The following is a 16,626-nucleotide window of genomic DNA, read 5'->3' on the forward strand; positions in this document are numbered from 1 at the left end:
AACCTTAATTAACTGCCTCCAGCATATGTTGACATGCAAAGAAAAGCCATTACAATGTGTCTTTGAATTTCAGCTGATGGCATTTGAAAGCTGCATTAACATACCTGTCCTTACACAATTACTGAAGTGATGAATCTATGCTTTTGTGCCTTAGAAAGTCAATGTTACATTAGAACTTTTTGCATGATATTGATAAAAGAATGTTTAGTATGTGCATGAAAATATATTGTTGATAAGTCAGTATGGTGTTTTTGCAGGTGAATGTTTTTCTTTGTGTATATTCCAAGACAGTGACCTCCTTTTAGCGTTAAGTAACAATCTACGATAGTCTTATCTTTGATTTAAACAGGCTGAAGGTAAAACTGTTCTGTAAAAGTACCTTAACTGTGGTCTGCCTAAGTAACTCCCATTTGCAAAATTAATATTGTCATCTAAGTCAGTCCAGATATCAGATTTGTATCTTTAATGAAATGCTTTTTTAAAAAAAAAAGGTTTATTTCATTCGCGTAATATGTTTTCATGTGTGTAGTTATAAATGTATGAAATATATATGTAGCATCCATTATGTTTGTGTTTGACCCGAACAAAATGTTTACGATCTATATTATTTTCACTTCGTATGTGTATTTAATTATCTTTCTCCTCCTTGTAAATTATGTCTGGTTTTAAAAGGTGATGACTACATTTTTACATTTTCATTTATAGTACAACTCTCTTTAACACAGAACTGAAGAAAATACATTTTCATAATAAAACTGCTGCTACTTCTTTTGTTTACTAAATTAAATATTATAAAACAAAAACAAAGATGCACACAGCCTGGCAAGTTGCTGCACATGCTGCTTAACAACAGCCAATTATATGATTTAGTGCTGAAGACAAGGAGTCAAATGTTATAAAAAGGAGTCTGACAGCAAGTCAAAGGCAGTTTTAATGGTGGAAGTAGCTAGAGACTACACATGGCAATGTTAAATCCTATTCAGCCTGATGAGAGTGACTCCCAGCAGCACTGAGCTCAGTGGGGGGTTGTAAACATTTACACTAAGAGCCTGTCCAGTGCACATGGTTGGTGCTTGCCAGCCACCTCGGTATCGAATGTTGTGTTGAATATTTTGTCATTCAGGCCTGTCCCGAAATTGTAGGAATCACACCATCAATTTATGAAGGAGCCATCCAAATGTGACAACAGGCTTATGCTAAATGGAGAAAATAGAGCTAAACATTGTTAAAACACCCCTAGACCCACATGGTAGAGAGTGCTCGGCGGAGAGCTGCTATGCTCCCCGCTGTGAACTGGGAAAGTGATGTTGGTGGGCTTCCTTCTCCATGAGGGCCGCATCGTTCTTGGGCCCCGATTTGAAGCCTTTTTGAAGTCTGTTTCCTGCAGCAGTGTGCCAACATTAATGTTTCCACAAAAGCAAAAATGCTAAATCAAATGAATACACTATACTGTGCTATTCCACACTGAGTCCTGAATCCCACAGAAATTTCTAAAAGCATCATTATAAAAGTTATTTACTATATATGTACTAAAAGTCTCTACGGTGTATTTTTTTGTTTCATAGTAAAAGAATAAAATGTTTTTTCTCATTTATTAATGAAAAGAAATCTTAATTTGCAGCAGGTAAACGGCGTATTTTCACCAAGACTCCGAGTGAAACAAACACATTTTTGTCTAAAAATACAGGAAAAGTTTCCACCTGGCAGTAATAATTATAAGGGTGAGTCCGATGGCATTGTTTAGCATCAAATATACTTCCCATAAATTGGCCATTAAAAACAAGCAGAATATGTCTGGGTTCAATCCTTTATTGTTTCAAAACTCTATCTTTTACAATACAGTTATTTATTGTTACATGTGATTTGATGGGTAATATACAATGTCTTCCGATAATGAAACACAGTCACAAAGTATTCCTTTCTACATATGAATAGTCTATGATAGCGAGAAGTTTGTGCTGATATATTTACTTAGTTCTGACAGCTCAATTAACTTCCCTTTTTCAAATCAACAAAAGCATTGTTTTTGAAAGTGCATTTAAAGGATTGCAAAGACGACTGTTTCCTTCAGTCAGTCATAATGTACATTTCAGTATTGACAGAGGGCCATACTGCTTTGTGAGTAACAAACAGCATTAACTACATTTCCAACTACAACATTTATCTGGATAAGTAAATCAAAGAAAATATATCAATATGCATGCCATGAACATTCCTCCATAAACATTTATAATAAATGTATATTTGTATTTAATTATGTTGATAATGACACAGTATTTTCCACAAAAGGACAAATGCTGATAATGAGAACTAATATTTAACATCCAAATTTTGTTCAATTTCACACACAGGTCAACTGGCATAATGCCACAGTGTTTAGGGCGATGCCCTAATACGTTTAATAGCGTTTGGTCCACAATAACAAATCTGGGTTTAAAAAGAAAATGAAAATGTGATAACCGGTGGGATTCTGAACTGAAACACAAAATAGCATGATCCCGATCTTAATTCTTTCCATTTTTTAAGGTCATTCGATTTTCAAGTTATGAATTATGATGTGAAGTTTCTGTTCAAAAATTAAACAATATAAATATACATTTTAGCTCATTACTTGGCTATTATACTTTTCTGTTCCATGGAACAGCTTTCACTCTGTAGAACTTGGTTCCTAGAGGAACCTTGAACCTGTTCTGAGCCTGCAGAAGAAAAGAAGAAAGACAGCTTTGTAAGAAAGAAATAAAGAAAGTTCAAACTGTTTACAGGATTATAACAACATTACCGACATGCCTGAAGTCAAACAAAATCCCAGTTCAGTGTGGGAAAGGTTACTAAAAAATAAAAAGGGGCTTTCGAGGCCAAACACACGTCTATGTCAGTAAATTAGTTGTTAAATATACATTGAAAACACGAGCTAGAAACATTTCAGAACTTCAAAGTACCTTTTTTGCCTGGCAATATTCTTTCTCCATCACCTTTCCAAGTACCCACGGCCGTCTTGAGGTTCCTGATGCTAAACAACAAAACAAATCACCGTGTTAAACAGTGAGCACAAAGGAAACCACTAATGAATACATAGGTCCCCAAATAAAATTAGGTTTATGCTTAATTTTTGTTACTCTTTCTGTATAAGCTATGTTGCACATGAACATAAACAATACTGTTATTGTTACAAATCCACTAATGCCTGACGTATAAAAATTTAACAAACTACAACTGATCCCTTTTTATTTTATTTCTATGAGTAAACCATCAAACAAATCTCAACACTACAATAATCATCTTGATCTCAAACGGTTTGGGTGTAGCTGACCTGGTTTGAGGTCCAGTGCAGTGAGAGACTCTGAGTGGAGGAAGTAGAGAGTGGGACCGACTGTGAACAGCACGTAGTTGTCATGCCTTTCATCCAGGATGATTAGAACCAAATCGCCAACCTGAAAACTGAAACATTAAAAAGATAAGCAAAGAGATAAAGGGATGATGACACAGAGTTCTAAAAACTAAAAAAACAGGAATGGCAGCACGTTAATGGTAATTATATAATAATGTGTATAATTATACTGCATGTAATGATGGTGAGAGTTTCAGCTGATAAAAAATGCTAGAAATCACATCAGTAACAAAATGTTGAGGTCCTGTGTTGTTTATTTATTCACTTACTCTCTGATGGCGATTTTGTCTGAATGCCGTGACGACACAGACGACATGCTTTGAGACATCTGCAAAGACAACGATGAAGTGAACATTATCTACGTTACAATTAACAATATTGACAACAGACTTCCAAGGAAATTTATTTGAACATTTGTTGGACTGAAAAATTGCACAAAAAAAAAAAAAAAAAAAAAAAAAAAAAAAAAAGGTTTGGTAATTAATATTATTACCCATTGAGAGTATTATAGTCAAATCTAATCTACGCTGTCCTTAAATCATTTCAGATCACAAACACATGTTTTTTTAACATTAATATCTGTATATATTTTTGTGCTTCACTAAACTTGATCACTTTACACATGCTATGACTGGCTAAAAACAAATTTTTCCTAACTGGGCTCTTTGGCCTCCGAGGTCAGGATTTTACTCTTTGATGCTACTGCCACCTAGTGGTGTAAATGTTACATAGCCCATAGTCATAATAATGAACTGACCAGTCTTTGACTGAGACGCTTGTTTTCTTCTTCCTTCATGTGTAAAGTCTACAAGATAAATTAGATGGATTAAACAAAGAGAGACGTACAAAAACAACACTGTCTGAGGTATCAAATGCAATGACAGTATGAATATTTACCCTCTCAAGTAAGATTATCCGCTGTTTCTCCTCCGACATCAAATTATCACTACGACAACAACAGAAGAGCAAAAGATGTCAACTGTATTCAGAATATAGAAGGTAAAACGTATTAAAATGTTAAGACAAACATTTTGATTTTGCTACACTGACTATACAACAGTTCTTGAAATTAATAGAAATAAAAGAAAAACTTACACTGTCTGATCCTAGCCTGCCTTTCTTCCACTGTCAAATGTCCACTCTGTCCATCCGTTTTTGGATAGTTTACACAATTGGCTCTTGAAATTCTTCTTCAGTAATGCAAAGATCTGTTTCTGTGGCTGGCAATCAATCTGATATAATCCTTAAAAACTTGTACTATGTATGAACGCAGCCTATTTCAGGCCTGCTATGCTGTGGATATATTTAATACTAGCCTGCTGAGAAAACAAATCCCGGTAAAAGAATTACTCTGCCAGTCACATAAAGCCTCAGACACGCAAAGTCTCTCACCCCTTGTAACAGTATGTCCTTGCATCAAAGTATTTAAAGTCCAACTTAAACTGAAATCTAAAGAATTCACAATCCACAGTTGAAATGTAGGCTGTTTGTAAAATTCACACAAACACACACACAGTAAATAAAGATTGTGTGCATCCCTTCCAGACCAATTGTCCTCTGTGCAAACAAAATGTTTTGACTTAAAAAAATATCTTAAGGCTTCAGCAATATGTTTTACAATACAGAGTTCTTACATAACCTTTAGCTAAAGGTCTAAACTTTTGTCAATCTTGATTAAAATATAAGGTGTGGAGTAGTTCAGTGAGTGGCTGAACTCAGTAAATATAGGTCTCAATCAGATGAAGACAATGCCTTTAAAATGGGTTGCCTTCACCTGATGTTTGTCCAGTATTGTGGTTTCATGTAGCCTCTTAATACCAAACTCGAATTCCCTTCACTAAGTCTGACCACGCTCCATTGAGGATTGTTTCCAGTCGTTGCATCATAATGGGCGTAGGCCTGTGGTACATTTTTCAACTACTGGAACAGCCTTTAACCAAACGTGATTGACCACCAAATAATGTATATTGTGTACCAAAACTCACAAAGATGTAAACAAAAGAGACCGTCCCCCCCAATATGAGCCGAGTTCAACATCATGTTGGTAAATGACCATTACAGACTTCAAAAAAAAAAAAAATCAAAAAAAAAAAAATCTGAATTGTTCTTGCAATGGAGTCAATTGCTCGATGTTTGCAAACCTTGCTACAACTGTTCGTATCGTTTCGTCTAGCTCCACCACCGCAGCCACTGTTGCAACTACCTTCACTTTTTCCATCCCACCCACACACACAGAGAGAGAAACTGGTGACTAATTGGTCTGCCTTTCAGAGTGTCTGCGCAAACTTTCATGCGAACAGGGTTTCGGGTCTAAAATCCCAGCTTCACAAACTGAACCTGTGAGCAATAGGCAAGCGGAGCAAGGCTAGGTTTCATGCGCATGTAGACATGGAACTGTGAATTATATGTGCGATCACTAAAACCAATCTCAAACAGAACAATGTTTATTGTGGAGTAGATGCTTACTGGACGGTCACCATGCTGGCCTCCACTGCTGAATCGACATGTTCGTCTTCTCGAATGGCTGCCACAGAGGCCAGTCTGTCGGTTTCAGCCAGGGGCTCCAAAGAACAAGCCCCAGCAAAGGGCAGAGCTCGAGCTGCTGCTCCAGCCTCTGTGACCTCTTGAGCTGAGGGGTTCAGGGTAAAGAGAGCAGAGGAGACCGTTGCAGTGCTGCGCATGTGGTTGAGCTCTTCTTCCAAGTGTTTCTTTTCTTGCATCAGACTAGCCCGGTCCTCGGACAGTGTCTCTATCAGAGCTGCAATGAGTTCAGATGAATAAGAAGCACTGACAGACGCAACATGTTAACATACCATCAAAGCTTAAAAATGAAATAAGGCAGTGAGTAGGAGAGAAAGGGGTAACTGATGAATATTCATTAAGTATCTTATTAACAAGATTATAATAACCAGCTCGTTGTATTTCAACAGCTTGCATTTAACAAAAAGAAGTGTGTTTTTAACATTAGCACAGACTTTGCACCAAAGGATTCCTTCACACGACAGGGCAAAAATGATTCCACTCTTCTCAAGGTATGTACAGTACAGCACTCACCTTTGTCCTTGTCCTGCTGTTGGGTCACTTGTTGCAACTGCTCTGAGAGCTCATTGATGATATGCTCCTTCTTCAGCTTTTCTCGGGTTAGAACGGTGTTGAAATTAGTCTAGACAATCAAAACAACAACAGTTTAAAAATTTTAACAAGCTTAACAATCGTTTTGGTGAGAACACAGAATTTATATCAAAGCACAAATTATTTCAGAGGATGCTTTTCACTGGCTTAGTTCTAAGCATGCAGGTCAGCCTGCAGCTACGGGAGTTACAGTTAATTTGCAGGCTGTTACTATTACATTTGATATTTTTGTGTTTGTCCATATCTGATCTTTTCATGTATTATACCTGGTTATAAAAAATAAAGTAAAAATGAAATAGAATAATGTGGTCCTGACTGTTAGCTCAAAAACTGGGAACAACTGTTTAATTAAGCAATATTTTGTGCAGAACAAAAGTCTTGCAGGATGAAACTATGAAGGGAGGTGAGAGAGGTCTAACAACTCCGCAGAGAGATGCAAAGAAATCTTTATAAACATCAAGAGAGAGTACAAAACATATGGCAAGAGGGAAAAGTAAGAATAAAACCTTTCTGCTGCCTTTTTGGCTTCCTTCGTTGCAAAGCAATCAGACAGACTAACACTATTGCCAGCACAGAAAAAAATGCACTTGATAGATAAATGAATTGAAGGGCTGGTCAGTAGATGTTGAAAGCTCAACTTGAAATTAAAGTGTAACTGACTGGGGAACGGTCAATAACTATTAAAAATTAAAGGTTTCACAGAATAAGTACTGTCTGCTACATTGAATTGCATCGCAATGTAAAATAGTCACTTAGTTTAGCATTCACTGAAGCAGTGCTTTAATGCAATTAGGAACGCATTCACACTGGGGCAGCAAATAACATCCTTCGATTATTTTCTCAATCAATTTGAGCTGTTTGGTCTCTCAAATGTCAGGAAATGGTGAAAAATGTCAACCAGTGTTTCCCAAAGCTCAAGCTGCAGCCAAAAATGTATTGATTTGTCAAGACCAGCAGTCCACAACCAAAGATATTCAGGTTAATGTCATGGAGGACTGCAGGAACCAGAAAACATTCACATTAAAGCAGCTGGATTTAGAATTTTTGCTGATCAATAAATTAATTAAACGACTAAAATTGCAGCTTTAATTCACACTATGTTACCAACATTCAGTTGCCATTTTATATATGGCACACTTAGCTAAAATTACTGGTGTTTAATGCAACAGGCCAGGCACAAACTCTATTTTCATGAAGACTAAAAAGGTGCGATTAAACTTTGTGGGCATATAAAAGGGATTGGAACAAAATACTAGTGTCCCTGACTACCTCTGAATGCTGCAGAGTTTAACGGATATCAATATCTTTCAAAGAGAACTCACTTTGAACAAAGCCAATAACTATATCTGATGCAAGCATTGCAGGTGGAAATTTTGTCCTCATTCGGTTTCAGGCAATCTACATATTAAACACTTTTAGAAGGAACAATATAGCATCAATTATCATCTTATAATGAAGTCAAATAAAGGCTTAGTTACCATTACACGTCGCCATCTTAAATACGACACCTTTTTGAAAACGATCTAAAGCCCAAATACAAACCTGCTGCTCAGCGATTAGTGATGTCTTCAGGTTCTGCAGCTCCTCATTCTTCTTCTTCTCCAGGAGCTCCATCTGGGTCTGCAGGGAGGCCCTCTCCTGCTGCAGGCGCTCCTGTAGTGCCGAGTCTAGAGACAGAGGTGCTCCGGCATCTGCGCGCCCCTCGGCATGCAACGACAACCCTTCGGCACTGAAAGACAACGTAAACATGAATTCTGACAAAGGAAGTGATCTGGGTGTCCAAACACAAAGACAAAAAAATAATAATGAGCTTGTTCCTAATCAACAGAACAATGGATTGTTTACATATTTAACAAAAAAAGATGTCAGTGTGTAGTTTTAAATGTATGCCGATTAAATTTGGGCAAACTCAACAATAATTGAAAAACAAAGAAGCCAAAGCTACATTTCTATGCGCGATGTGTCTGTCATCGGGATCAAGCACTCACCTTTTTGAGGATTGTCTCTCTTGAAGCTCATTCTCAAGTTGTCTAATTTTGTCTAGAAGTCTCTTCTCCAACTCCTCCTTCTGCTGGTCCATCGCTTTAAAGGCATCTGATGTTGCAGCCTTGGCAGCCTCTTCTTTCTCTAAAGAACGTCTGTCCTGCTCTACTTTTTTGGAGAACAGGTCATTTTCTGCCTGCAAAATGCTGATAACAGTCCTCAACTCCTGCTCAAGTTCTTGGAAACTCCTCAGCTGCTGTTCTTTATCTTTATTTAGAGCAGCCACTTGCTGATCTAAGTCCTCTTTAAGTTTCTGCTGCTGCTCAGCATGGTTCTTCTCAGCATCATGGGCTTGGTGCTGCAGAGAGGAGAGCTTGTTACGCAGTAAAATAGCCTCCTCCTCGTGTCTGTCTACCAGCTCTGAGATGCAGTGGTCCTTCTCACTCCTCATGAGACTCCTCAGCTCAGCCAGGTCCACTTCATACTCCTCATTTTTTAACTGAAGTTGCTTTTTGATATCTGCCAGCTCTTCGCTCAGAACTTTGGTCTCGGCCTCAACTTGGGACTTCATAGCCTCTGTCTGCTGCATCTTGGCCTCCTCAAACAAGAGCCTTACGTCCTCTGTCTCGGACTCTTTGAGGGCTAACTCCACCTCTAGTTTGCAGCGGAGTTCTGCCAGCTCAGTAATCCGAACCTCCAAGTCCTTGACTTGGTTGTCCTTCTCTCTAAGAGAAATGACATGATGATCAGCTGCCTCACTTAACTTTGCACAACTTTCAGCAGAGAGATGTTCCAGCGCCTCCCTGTTTTCCTTGGTCAATGTCTCCAGTTCGGCCTTGTGTTCCTGCTTCATTCTGTCCTCCAACTCCTTTAAATGGGACTGTGCAACACCTTCTAGCTCCTGTCGGATTTTCTGCTGACCACGTTCAATCTCAAAATGCAGATTCTCGAGCTGGCTGGTCAAAGAGTCTCTTGAAGCTGAGAGTGTCTTGATCTCTTCAGCTTGATCACTGTTAATCTGATCCAGGTTTTTGATCCTATCAGTCTGATTACTATCTGTCACAACCCATCTTTCTTTGTCATTCTCCAGCTGAGTAAGTTCTTTCTCTTTGCGCTCCATAAGCCCCTCCAGCTCCAGCATAGCGCGTTGGACATCTCTGACGATATTCTGGTTTACTTGGTTTTCATCTATTAGTGCCTGAACTTGTTTCTCAAGGTCTTGCCGAAGGGTCAGAAGCTCACTTTGATGCTGCTCCTTTAACTGCATCTCATGGGCCTGGCAGATGTTGTCCACAATACTGCGCACCTGTGTAGACATACTGCACAAAACAAAGCTAAAGTCATGTTGTTCTTTTAATACTTGACCTCTTAAGTGAGTGAGGTCATCCTTCACACTTCTTAAGCTGGAATGGGACTCCTCTGCAGCACTTTGATACTTCTCAACAACTTGTTTGAGAACAGTGATCCTTGAGTTCTCCCTCTCTAGTATTGTGGTATCCTGCATTCGCTTGATGTCAATAGCATTAATGACTGAGGAGTACAGCGACTCCACCATCATTTCAGGGCTAGTGGGGTCACTGATGGGGTTCGGAGAGATCAAGTGCCCTTCAATCACAAACTCGTTGACAGCCGACATGAAGTCAGATTCAGGGCTTTCTGCCAGAGAATCCAAGTCAAGGGGTCCCTGCTGCAGGACTGGATCCATGTTAGGGTGGCCAATGGTTTCAAAGTCAAACGTTTGCGCGTCAATGCTGTCTGGGGATAAGTCTTCTAGAGGAGCTGGTACAGGTACATGTAGGGGCTGGCAGCTGAGTCCCTGAAGGCTGAGAGAGGAAAATGTCTTTGAGGACAAAGGTGTCCTTCTCCCATGTATGCTTTCAGACTGCGGAGTGAACAAGGATGATCTCTGGGCACTCTGGCAGTAAGATGCCTACAAAACAGAACAGATGAGGAACAAATATATCATTGAAACTTGAGTTTAATCTTGAAATACCTGAGAAAATTATACTAAATACAAAAATCAATGTAGGCTGGAGTGGAGCTCAAATAAGTTGACCCAAACAGAAAAGACGAAAGTTGACGAAAGTCGTTATTTCAAAGTTGTCGTTATAAGTTGTGTTTTCATTTCAAGTCATGACTATAAGGCAGTGTGTGATATAAATAAAGATGATAAATGAAACTGTAATTACCCTTTGTTCACTGAGCAGGTAAGTAATCGTTTGAGACATCTCATCCACACTCTGCGCAGCTTGGACCAGCTGGTGAAGCGTCTCTACGTGATGATTTAAGGGCTCAAAGTCACACATGGTGGGGACCCTGTAGAAAACAATGTATACATAGAAGGAAAGAACGATGAAAACTATGTTGGGATTTTCTTTAAGTACAAGCAGACTTCAGCAGATGTCTTCAACTCTGCATTATCAAGTGATAATTGCTTGTTTTTAGGCCAGCTTTCACCCCAGAAGAAAAATCGAACTGACTTATGAATGAGAAAAACTGCACTTTCATCAAATGCATTCCAAATGTATGTTTCTATTGGCTAACAGTTTTATGTAACAGGCATGGTTATATCTACAACGTATTCAATGACAAGGGACAGTGACTTACATAAGGAAAGGCTGCACCTCTACAGGACAACAAGATTTCAAGTACTGCAGGTCATCCAGGGAGATGTCCGGAAGTTCATCATCAAACCTTCTGGGCTTTCGTGTCTGTGAACGATAATGAACCAATAAAAAATTGACCCCGTAAAATATGTGAAAATACTGCTATGCATTATACAGTCACGGTCAAAATGCTCTTCAGTTCAAACTTACACAAAATGAAGTCGGAGGCCATGAGTCAAGTCCTCTAAACAACCGATTTCGGAGGAAAGACTTTCCTGATAAGAGAAAAACTGAAAATCTAAATTCTGATATTTGTTGGACGTGGTGTTATTTTTACAGCAGAACAGAGGTTTTTTTTGCCAAACACTTACTAAAGAGTTTCCCAAAGGATTCCCTTTTGAACTTCTCTGCCTCGTACAGTCGTTTTCCATCCTTCACCAGCGCATACGCCCACTGCAAAGATTAACAATAAAGATTGTAGCATAAAATCCTACCATAAAGCAACAATAACGCTTTTCCCAAAAGCCACTGTCAGGAGTTGGTGGCATTACTTAACATGGCCTTTAATGTTATTTAACTTTGAAAGAAAAAAAAAAACAGGCTCTTATGAGTGAACTGTTTAAGACACTGTTGAAGATAAATATAAAGGGAAAGCAAAGAAATGCAACAGGATTGTCTTGCTGCTGCAGCATCAAAGATTCATAGAGCTGTTAAAAGTTTTTGTATTGTGCTACAGTGATGGAAAAAAAGATTTGTCCCTTCCTCTTGTTTGCATTGTGGCTCTGGAAAGTCTCTTGTCAAGCAGGCTCCGAAAAGTTTCCTTTGTTTTCTGTCTTATTTGCAAGTGATTCTTTTTGTTTTACTTTCCGCATCTAATTGACCTCATCTTGCAACCAACTCTGTATTACCATACGAAAGCAGATACAAAGGGAATGGGAGTGACTGTCAATTATTTGTTAACTGTATAAAAGCTGCCCTACGGAGGAGTGACGTAGAGGACTGCTGGGGGGAGCCCTGCTGGGGAGAGCACTGCTGCACACCTCTCTTTGAGGGTGCATGTAGTTGCTCCTTCTTGCAAGAATAAATGTCCGATGTGTTTGATTTTGAAACAAGCCTCTGAGTAATTTTTCTAACATACAGCAACGGGAGCAGCCACCAATAACAACTCCCAAAACACATAGTGTTACACTCCTTCAAGTGCCTGTTAAATAGGATGTACCCCCGTAACACAAAAACAATGAATGACTAAAAACAATTGAGCTCAACCAGTAAACAAAATAAGAGCGCTCAGTTCGAAACACACACTAAACCTACACATTCAGTGATACAAAATCTTAGTATCACTATGTCTGAACACATAATTAGTGTCCAATAATGGCATTTCGCACTGACCTCTCTGTAGTGGCGCATAAACATTTTTCTCCTGACGACTTCCACAACTGCCAAGCAGTACATCTGGGGCACGGTACTGAGGGCCTCGACCACCCTCACTCTCTCAATTAGCTCTGTCAGTAGTCTGAGTAGAGCCTGAAGCTTCTCTCCATCCTGGTCAGCATGGAGCATCACGTAGCAGCACCATCTAAAATCATGACCACCATTAAATGACAAACTTGATTATCTTGACAAAGGGCTTGAAAAACAGTTCAATCATTCAATAGAACAAGCCACAATTACAAGTTGTAAAATTAGAAAATATTTGAAAAAAGTTGGTTTTCAGATTTACTTGAGTCTGACTTGAAGGTTGTTTGCAAGTTCTTGTTTGGCAGTGGTGCACTTTTTTTTAATGTCTAGCAGCTTCCTGTGGTTGTTCAGCATGATCATCAGCTGGTTGGTATGACTCAGACACAAGTCAGGCAGAACAGATGTATCCTTCAGGTTTTCAGCACGCTTCTGATTGGCCAGAAATCCCTGCAGGCAATAAAATGTAAGCACAATACATAGAACATAGAAGATGGAGAAATCAGTTTAATGTTTTTGTTGTTTTTTTATCTCGCATACCTGAGCAAGTTCTTTCTGTTCATTCACCAACTTCTTGCAGCTTGCAATCATTTGGTCTAAAGCATACAACCTGTCCTCTAGCCCTTTGATGGCTTTCATGTTTTGATTATCGAGCTTGGCAATTGTGTCGCGACAATCTGCCAGGAAGGGTTGAATGATCCGTGGGTCAAGCTGAAAGACACAATATCTCGATAAAGACACATTTCTTCCTCCGCAATTTATGACTACAAATTTAGAACAATACGTATACATGTCTATTCATACATCAATGACTCACCCTATTGATGGAGTCAAAGCATTTCCTCACAACCGATTCCACATCATTGGGTCTGTCTTGTACGTTGATCCAGTCTAATAGTGTAACATTGAACGAGGGCGGGTTGGTGAGCTCTGGGGTGTCGTCATCTAATAGCGCTGCTCTCAGGCCACCACTGTCAGTCATTTCATTTGTTTCCTGGTCTGCAGCTGGCTCACATGTGGCTGTCCCCGACGCAGAGAAGGAGGCTGATAACTTGGAGGGCTTCTGTGCTTCACCAGTGCAGAGCACAGAGTCCGTGGATTTTTCTTCTTCGGTCTCATCTGAATCCTTTCCTGGGGTTGAGCTGGACTTCTCCATGCTTTCTCTGTAACTGTGTCTCGTCAAACATTCCAGCAGAGGTATCCTGGCCATGACAGAAACGGCTGTCCCTAACCTGGAATCATAACAACACCTGGATTGAGACTATAAGGTCAACCTCTTAATTCTCAGAAATATATCGCACTTATTTAAAAGACCTATAAGATTGTGAATGAATTATGTGATATAGTTATATAAGCAAACCTATTGGATAGAATCATCAAAATATCACCGGTAGCAACACTTACTTTGAAAGTTTCACCTTAATTTCCTCCAAATCATGTTGATAATTTGTGTAAGCGGTATTGAATTTCACGAGCAACTTCTGATAAGACAGAGTGCAGTCGTCCAGATTAGCCATAATAGCTGCCCAGCCTTGGTGTTGAAGGTGTTCATCATGAACCAAACGCTCACAGAAAGAGCAAAGTTTATTGGCAACTTCAAACATTTCCTGGAGAGGTTAAAAAAATATGTCAGAATGTTAGCTCAGTTTACACTTGAGAGAGCTGTAATGTAAACATGTACAATGGCAAACACTCAAAAACAATTTCAAAGGCAAAATTGTCCACGTGAAAGCAAAACTTTAGAAGAATGTAGATAACTACCAGAGCAAGTTGTGTTCGCGAGGCAACAGTGTGAAAGACAGCTGGCATCAGTAGAGACTCCTCCACCTTAACCTGAATCTCACTCTCAATCGAGAAGGTGGTTTTGGGGATCGTTGGATCCCGGTCACACAAGATCATCTCTTTGTTGAACAAGAATATGGGGTTGGTTTCCTAAAGATCAACAGTATGACAACAGTCATCAGAACATCAATCGGTATACATTCAAAGAAAATAAAATGCACACTAACAAATTATTTAAACTTACAGTGCCAGCACTGTAGCTGCAGACGCGTTTCTCTGCAGCCATACATTCCCCTCCATTGACAACAAGGACTTGATGTTGAATTGCAATCTTATATTTGGCTTGGATGGCATGTTTAAGCTCCAGTACGCTAAGACAAAGGACAAGTTTATTTAGATCATAATTATCACGACATACTGAGCACTATTTCTGATTACTATTGGTAAAATGACAGTTTCTTACGTTTGGACAGCAAGGTCTGTGTCAAATGTCAGCGTGCTGCCATTGTTGACCTGGAACACGTACAACTTCATGTTGAATCTCCCAAGAGTTCCTCACAGTCGCCCGTCTTGTTCATTTAGTCAGTCACAATTGCCCTGCCAAAAAAAAAAAAAAAAACAGGAATATATTAGTTGATAATTGAAAATGTCCTGCTATTATAAAGTAAATTCTAGTCAGAGGTGACGCTGCCATTAAGGCACAGCACATACACAAAGCTACTTGATTATTACCGTTGCGAGGTGTTTTTCTGCTGCAACAAAAGCTGTAATTGTGTGCAAGAATATTATCATTTCAGTCTGCTTCTTTGGATTATTGGATTTGTTTTAGATTTATATGTTGGACTCTAAAGAGAGGGACAAAACTAGTCTTTTCCACCGTAACTCTTACAATTTCTCGTCTGCTGAACGATTAGCTCGGTGGCTGAGTCACCACGTCGTCAGGGCTCCTGTCCGGTATTTCACATCCCGAGTAATGTTTTGGCCTCATTCAGGACAAAGTTAATCTCTCAAAACCGCTCGAAGGAGTTCGATCGTTTACATTTGTTGACGATTATCTGGGGAACACCCGAGCATGAAACACCGAGTCAGAGGTTGAACAAAATAAAGAGTTGGCGCTGACTCGACGCTGTTGTAAATAAATCACCTTCCCAGCTGTGTTGCTGTAAGACGGTGATCGTCGGGGTCTTTGCTAATTGTTGTTGTTAACAACGCCTGCGGGGCCTCGTGTCATTAAGCCGGTACGAATGTTTAATGATTGATTACTGTAAACACCAGCCGTTGTTATTAACCTCAAGGCCTCCAGTCAGGTTGTGTTTGTAAAGCCGAAGAAGTGGCCACCAGCAGCTGCTTATAGCAAGCTAAGCTAGTCAATATAATACCCGTTGACAGCGCTAACTGGCAATTAGCTAACACAGGCTAGCGCAGGATAGCGACCCACCTAACGTCGATGAAAACGACAAATGTCGGAAGATTAGTGAAAATACACAACTTGTACTTGTTTGGACGTATGTTGGTCGAATGATCATATTCCGCACAGGGTAAATAAAACCAAAGATCGCCCGGTTCTTACCTCACTTTGCTCGCATCTCTCCCGTTTCTTGGGTCTTTCGGTTCTCGCCCGGTGCCGAGTCGGCTAGCTGACGGCTAGCTCCTTGAGCTAGCGAGCTAACCCGTCTCAGATTGGCAAACACATAGGAGTTAGCTTAGCGAGCCACTTAGCTTTACCGTTAGCCGGACTAAACAAGCGACGTCCGTTAAAGTTAAGCGGCACAAACGGGAAAACAAATAAATAAATAAATTAAAAAAAAAAAAAATTCTTAAATTAATTCTTAAAACACATTTACAACGCGGCGGGACTCCGGAGACGTGTGATCGAGGCAGCAGACGGGACTCCGCCGGCGGGTGTTTGTGTCGGGATGGCTAGCTGCGCTAACAGCCCTCTCGGTTGTTTTGTTGTTGTCATCTGGTGGTCGGCGGACCGAGGACGAGCCGCTCGGCGGCGGACCGACTCAACCGAGGTGCTTCACGACGGAATCCTTCACTTATTATACTTCGCTTTATTACTTTTACATGTTTTATTTTATTTTATTTTTTTTTTTTACCGTTTTTATTTTACCGTTCACGCTGAATTTTTTTTTTTTTTTTTTTTTTTTTTTTTTAAAGACGTGTTGTGCTTTCTTTGCTTCACTTACATTTAAACCTCAACGTGTTTTAATTTAATAAAACAAATTAAATAAAATATTCCTTTGTTTATTCAGTTCTCGTTTTGGCTGGCCA

The 16,626-nt window shown here is 39.6% G+C and overlaps 1 protein-coding gene across 3 annotated transcripts; it reads right to left on the reverse strand.

The window, feature by feature from the left end:
- Positions 1-1,789: 1,789 nt before the first annotated feature.
- Positions 1,790-16,317, reverse strand: rb1cc1 (RB1-inducible coiled-coil 1). 3 transcript variants are annotated; one of them, XM_069157540.1, is made up of 23 exons: positions 15,920-16,317; positions 14,813-14,946; positions 14,594-14,720; positions 14,329-14,499; positions 13,972-14,174; positions 13,385-13,799; positions 13,108-13,278; positions 12,833-13,017; positions 12,502-12,688; positions 11,481-11,562; positions 11,320-11,384; positions 11,111-11,214; positions 10,693-10,819; positions 8,509-10,433; positions 8,063-8,249; positions 6,443-6,551; positions 5,855-6,146; positions 4,286-4,334; positions 4,146-4,193; positions 3,658-3,716; positions 3,311-3,438; positions 2,940-3,010; positions 1,790-2,696 (listed from the first exon to the last, which is right to left on the reverse strand). In XM_069157540.1, the coding sequence occupies exons 2-23, from the start codon at positions 14,881-14,883 to the stop codon at positions 2,619-2,621; spliced, it is 4,854 nt and encodes a 1,617-aa protein (XP_069013641.1). In that variant the 5' UTR covers positions 14,884-14,946; positions 15,920-16,317; the 3' UTR covers positions 1,790-2,618. The 3 variants fall into 3 exon arrangements, with proteins under 3 accessions (XP_069013641.1, XP_069013640.1, XP_069013642.1); XM_069157539.1 differs by having other exon boundaries at positions 11,320-11,399; XM_069157541.1 differs by lacking the exon at positions 4,146-4,193 and having other exon boundaries at positions 11,320-11,399.
- Positions 16,318-16,626: the final 309 nt, after the last annotated feature.

Source organism: Embiotoca jacksoni, unplaced genomic scaffold (genome assembly GCF_022577435.1).
Source record: "Embiotoca jacksoni isolate LCO1_2020_lvr unplaced genomic scaffold, fEmbJac1.0.p SCAF_22, whole genome shotgun sequence".
NCBI classification, from domain to species: Eukaryota; Metazoa; Chordata; class Actinopteri; family Embiotocidae; genus Embiotoca; species Embiotoca jacksoni.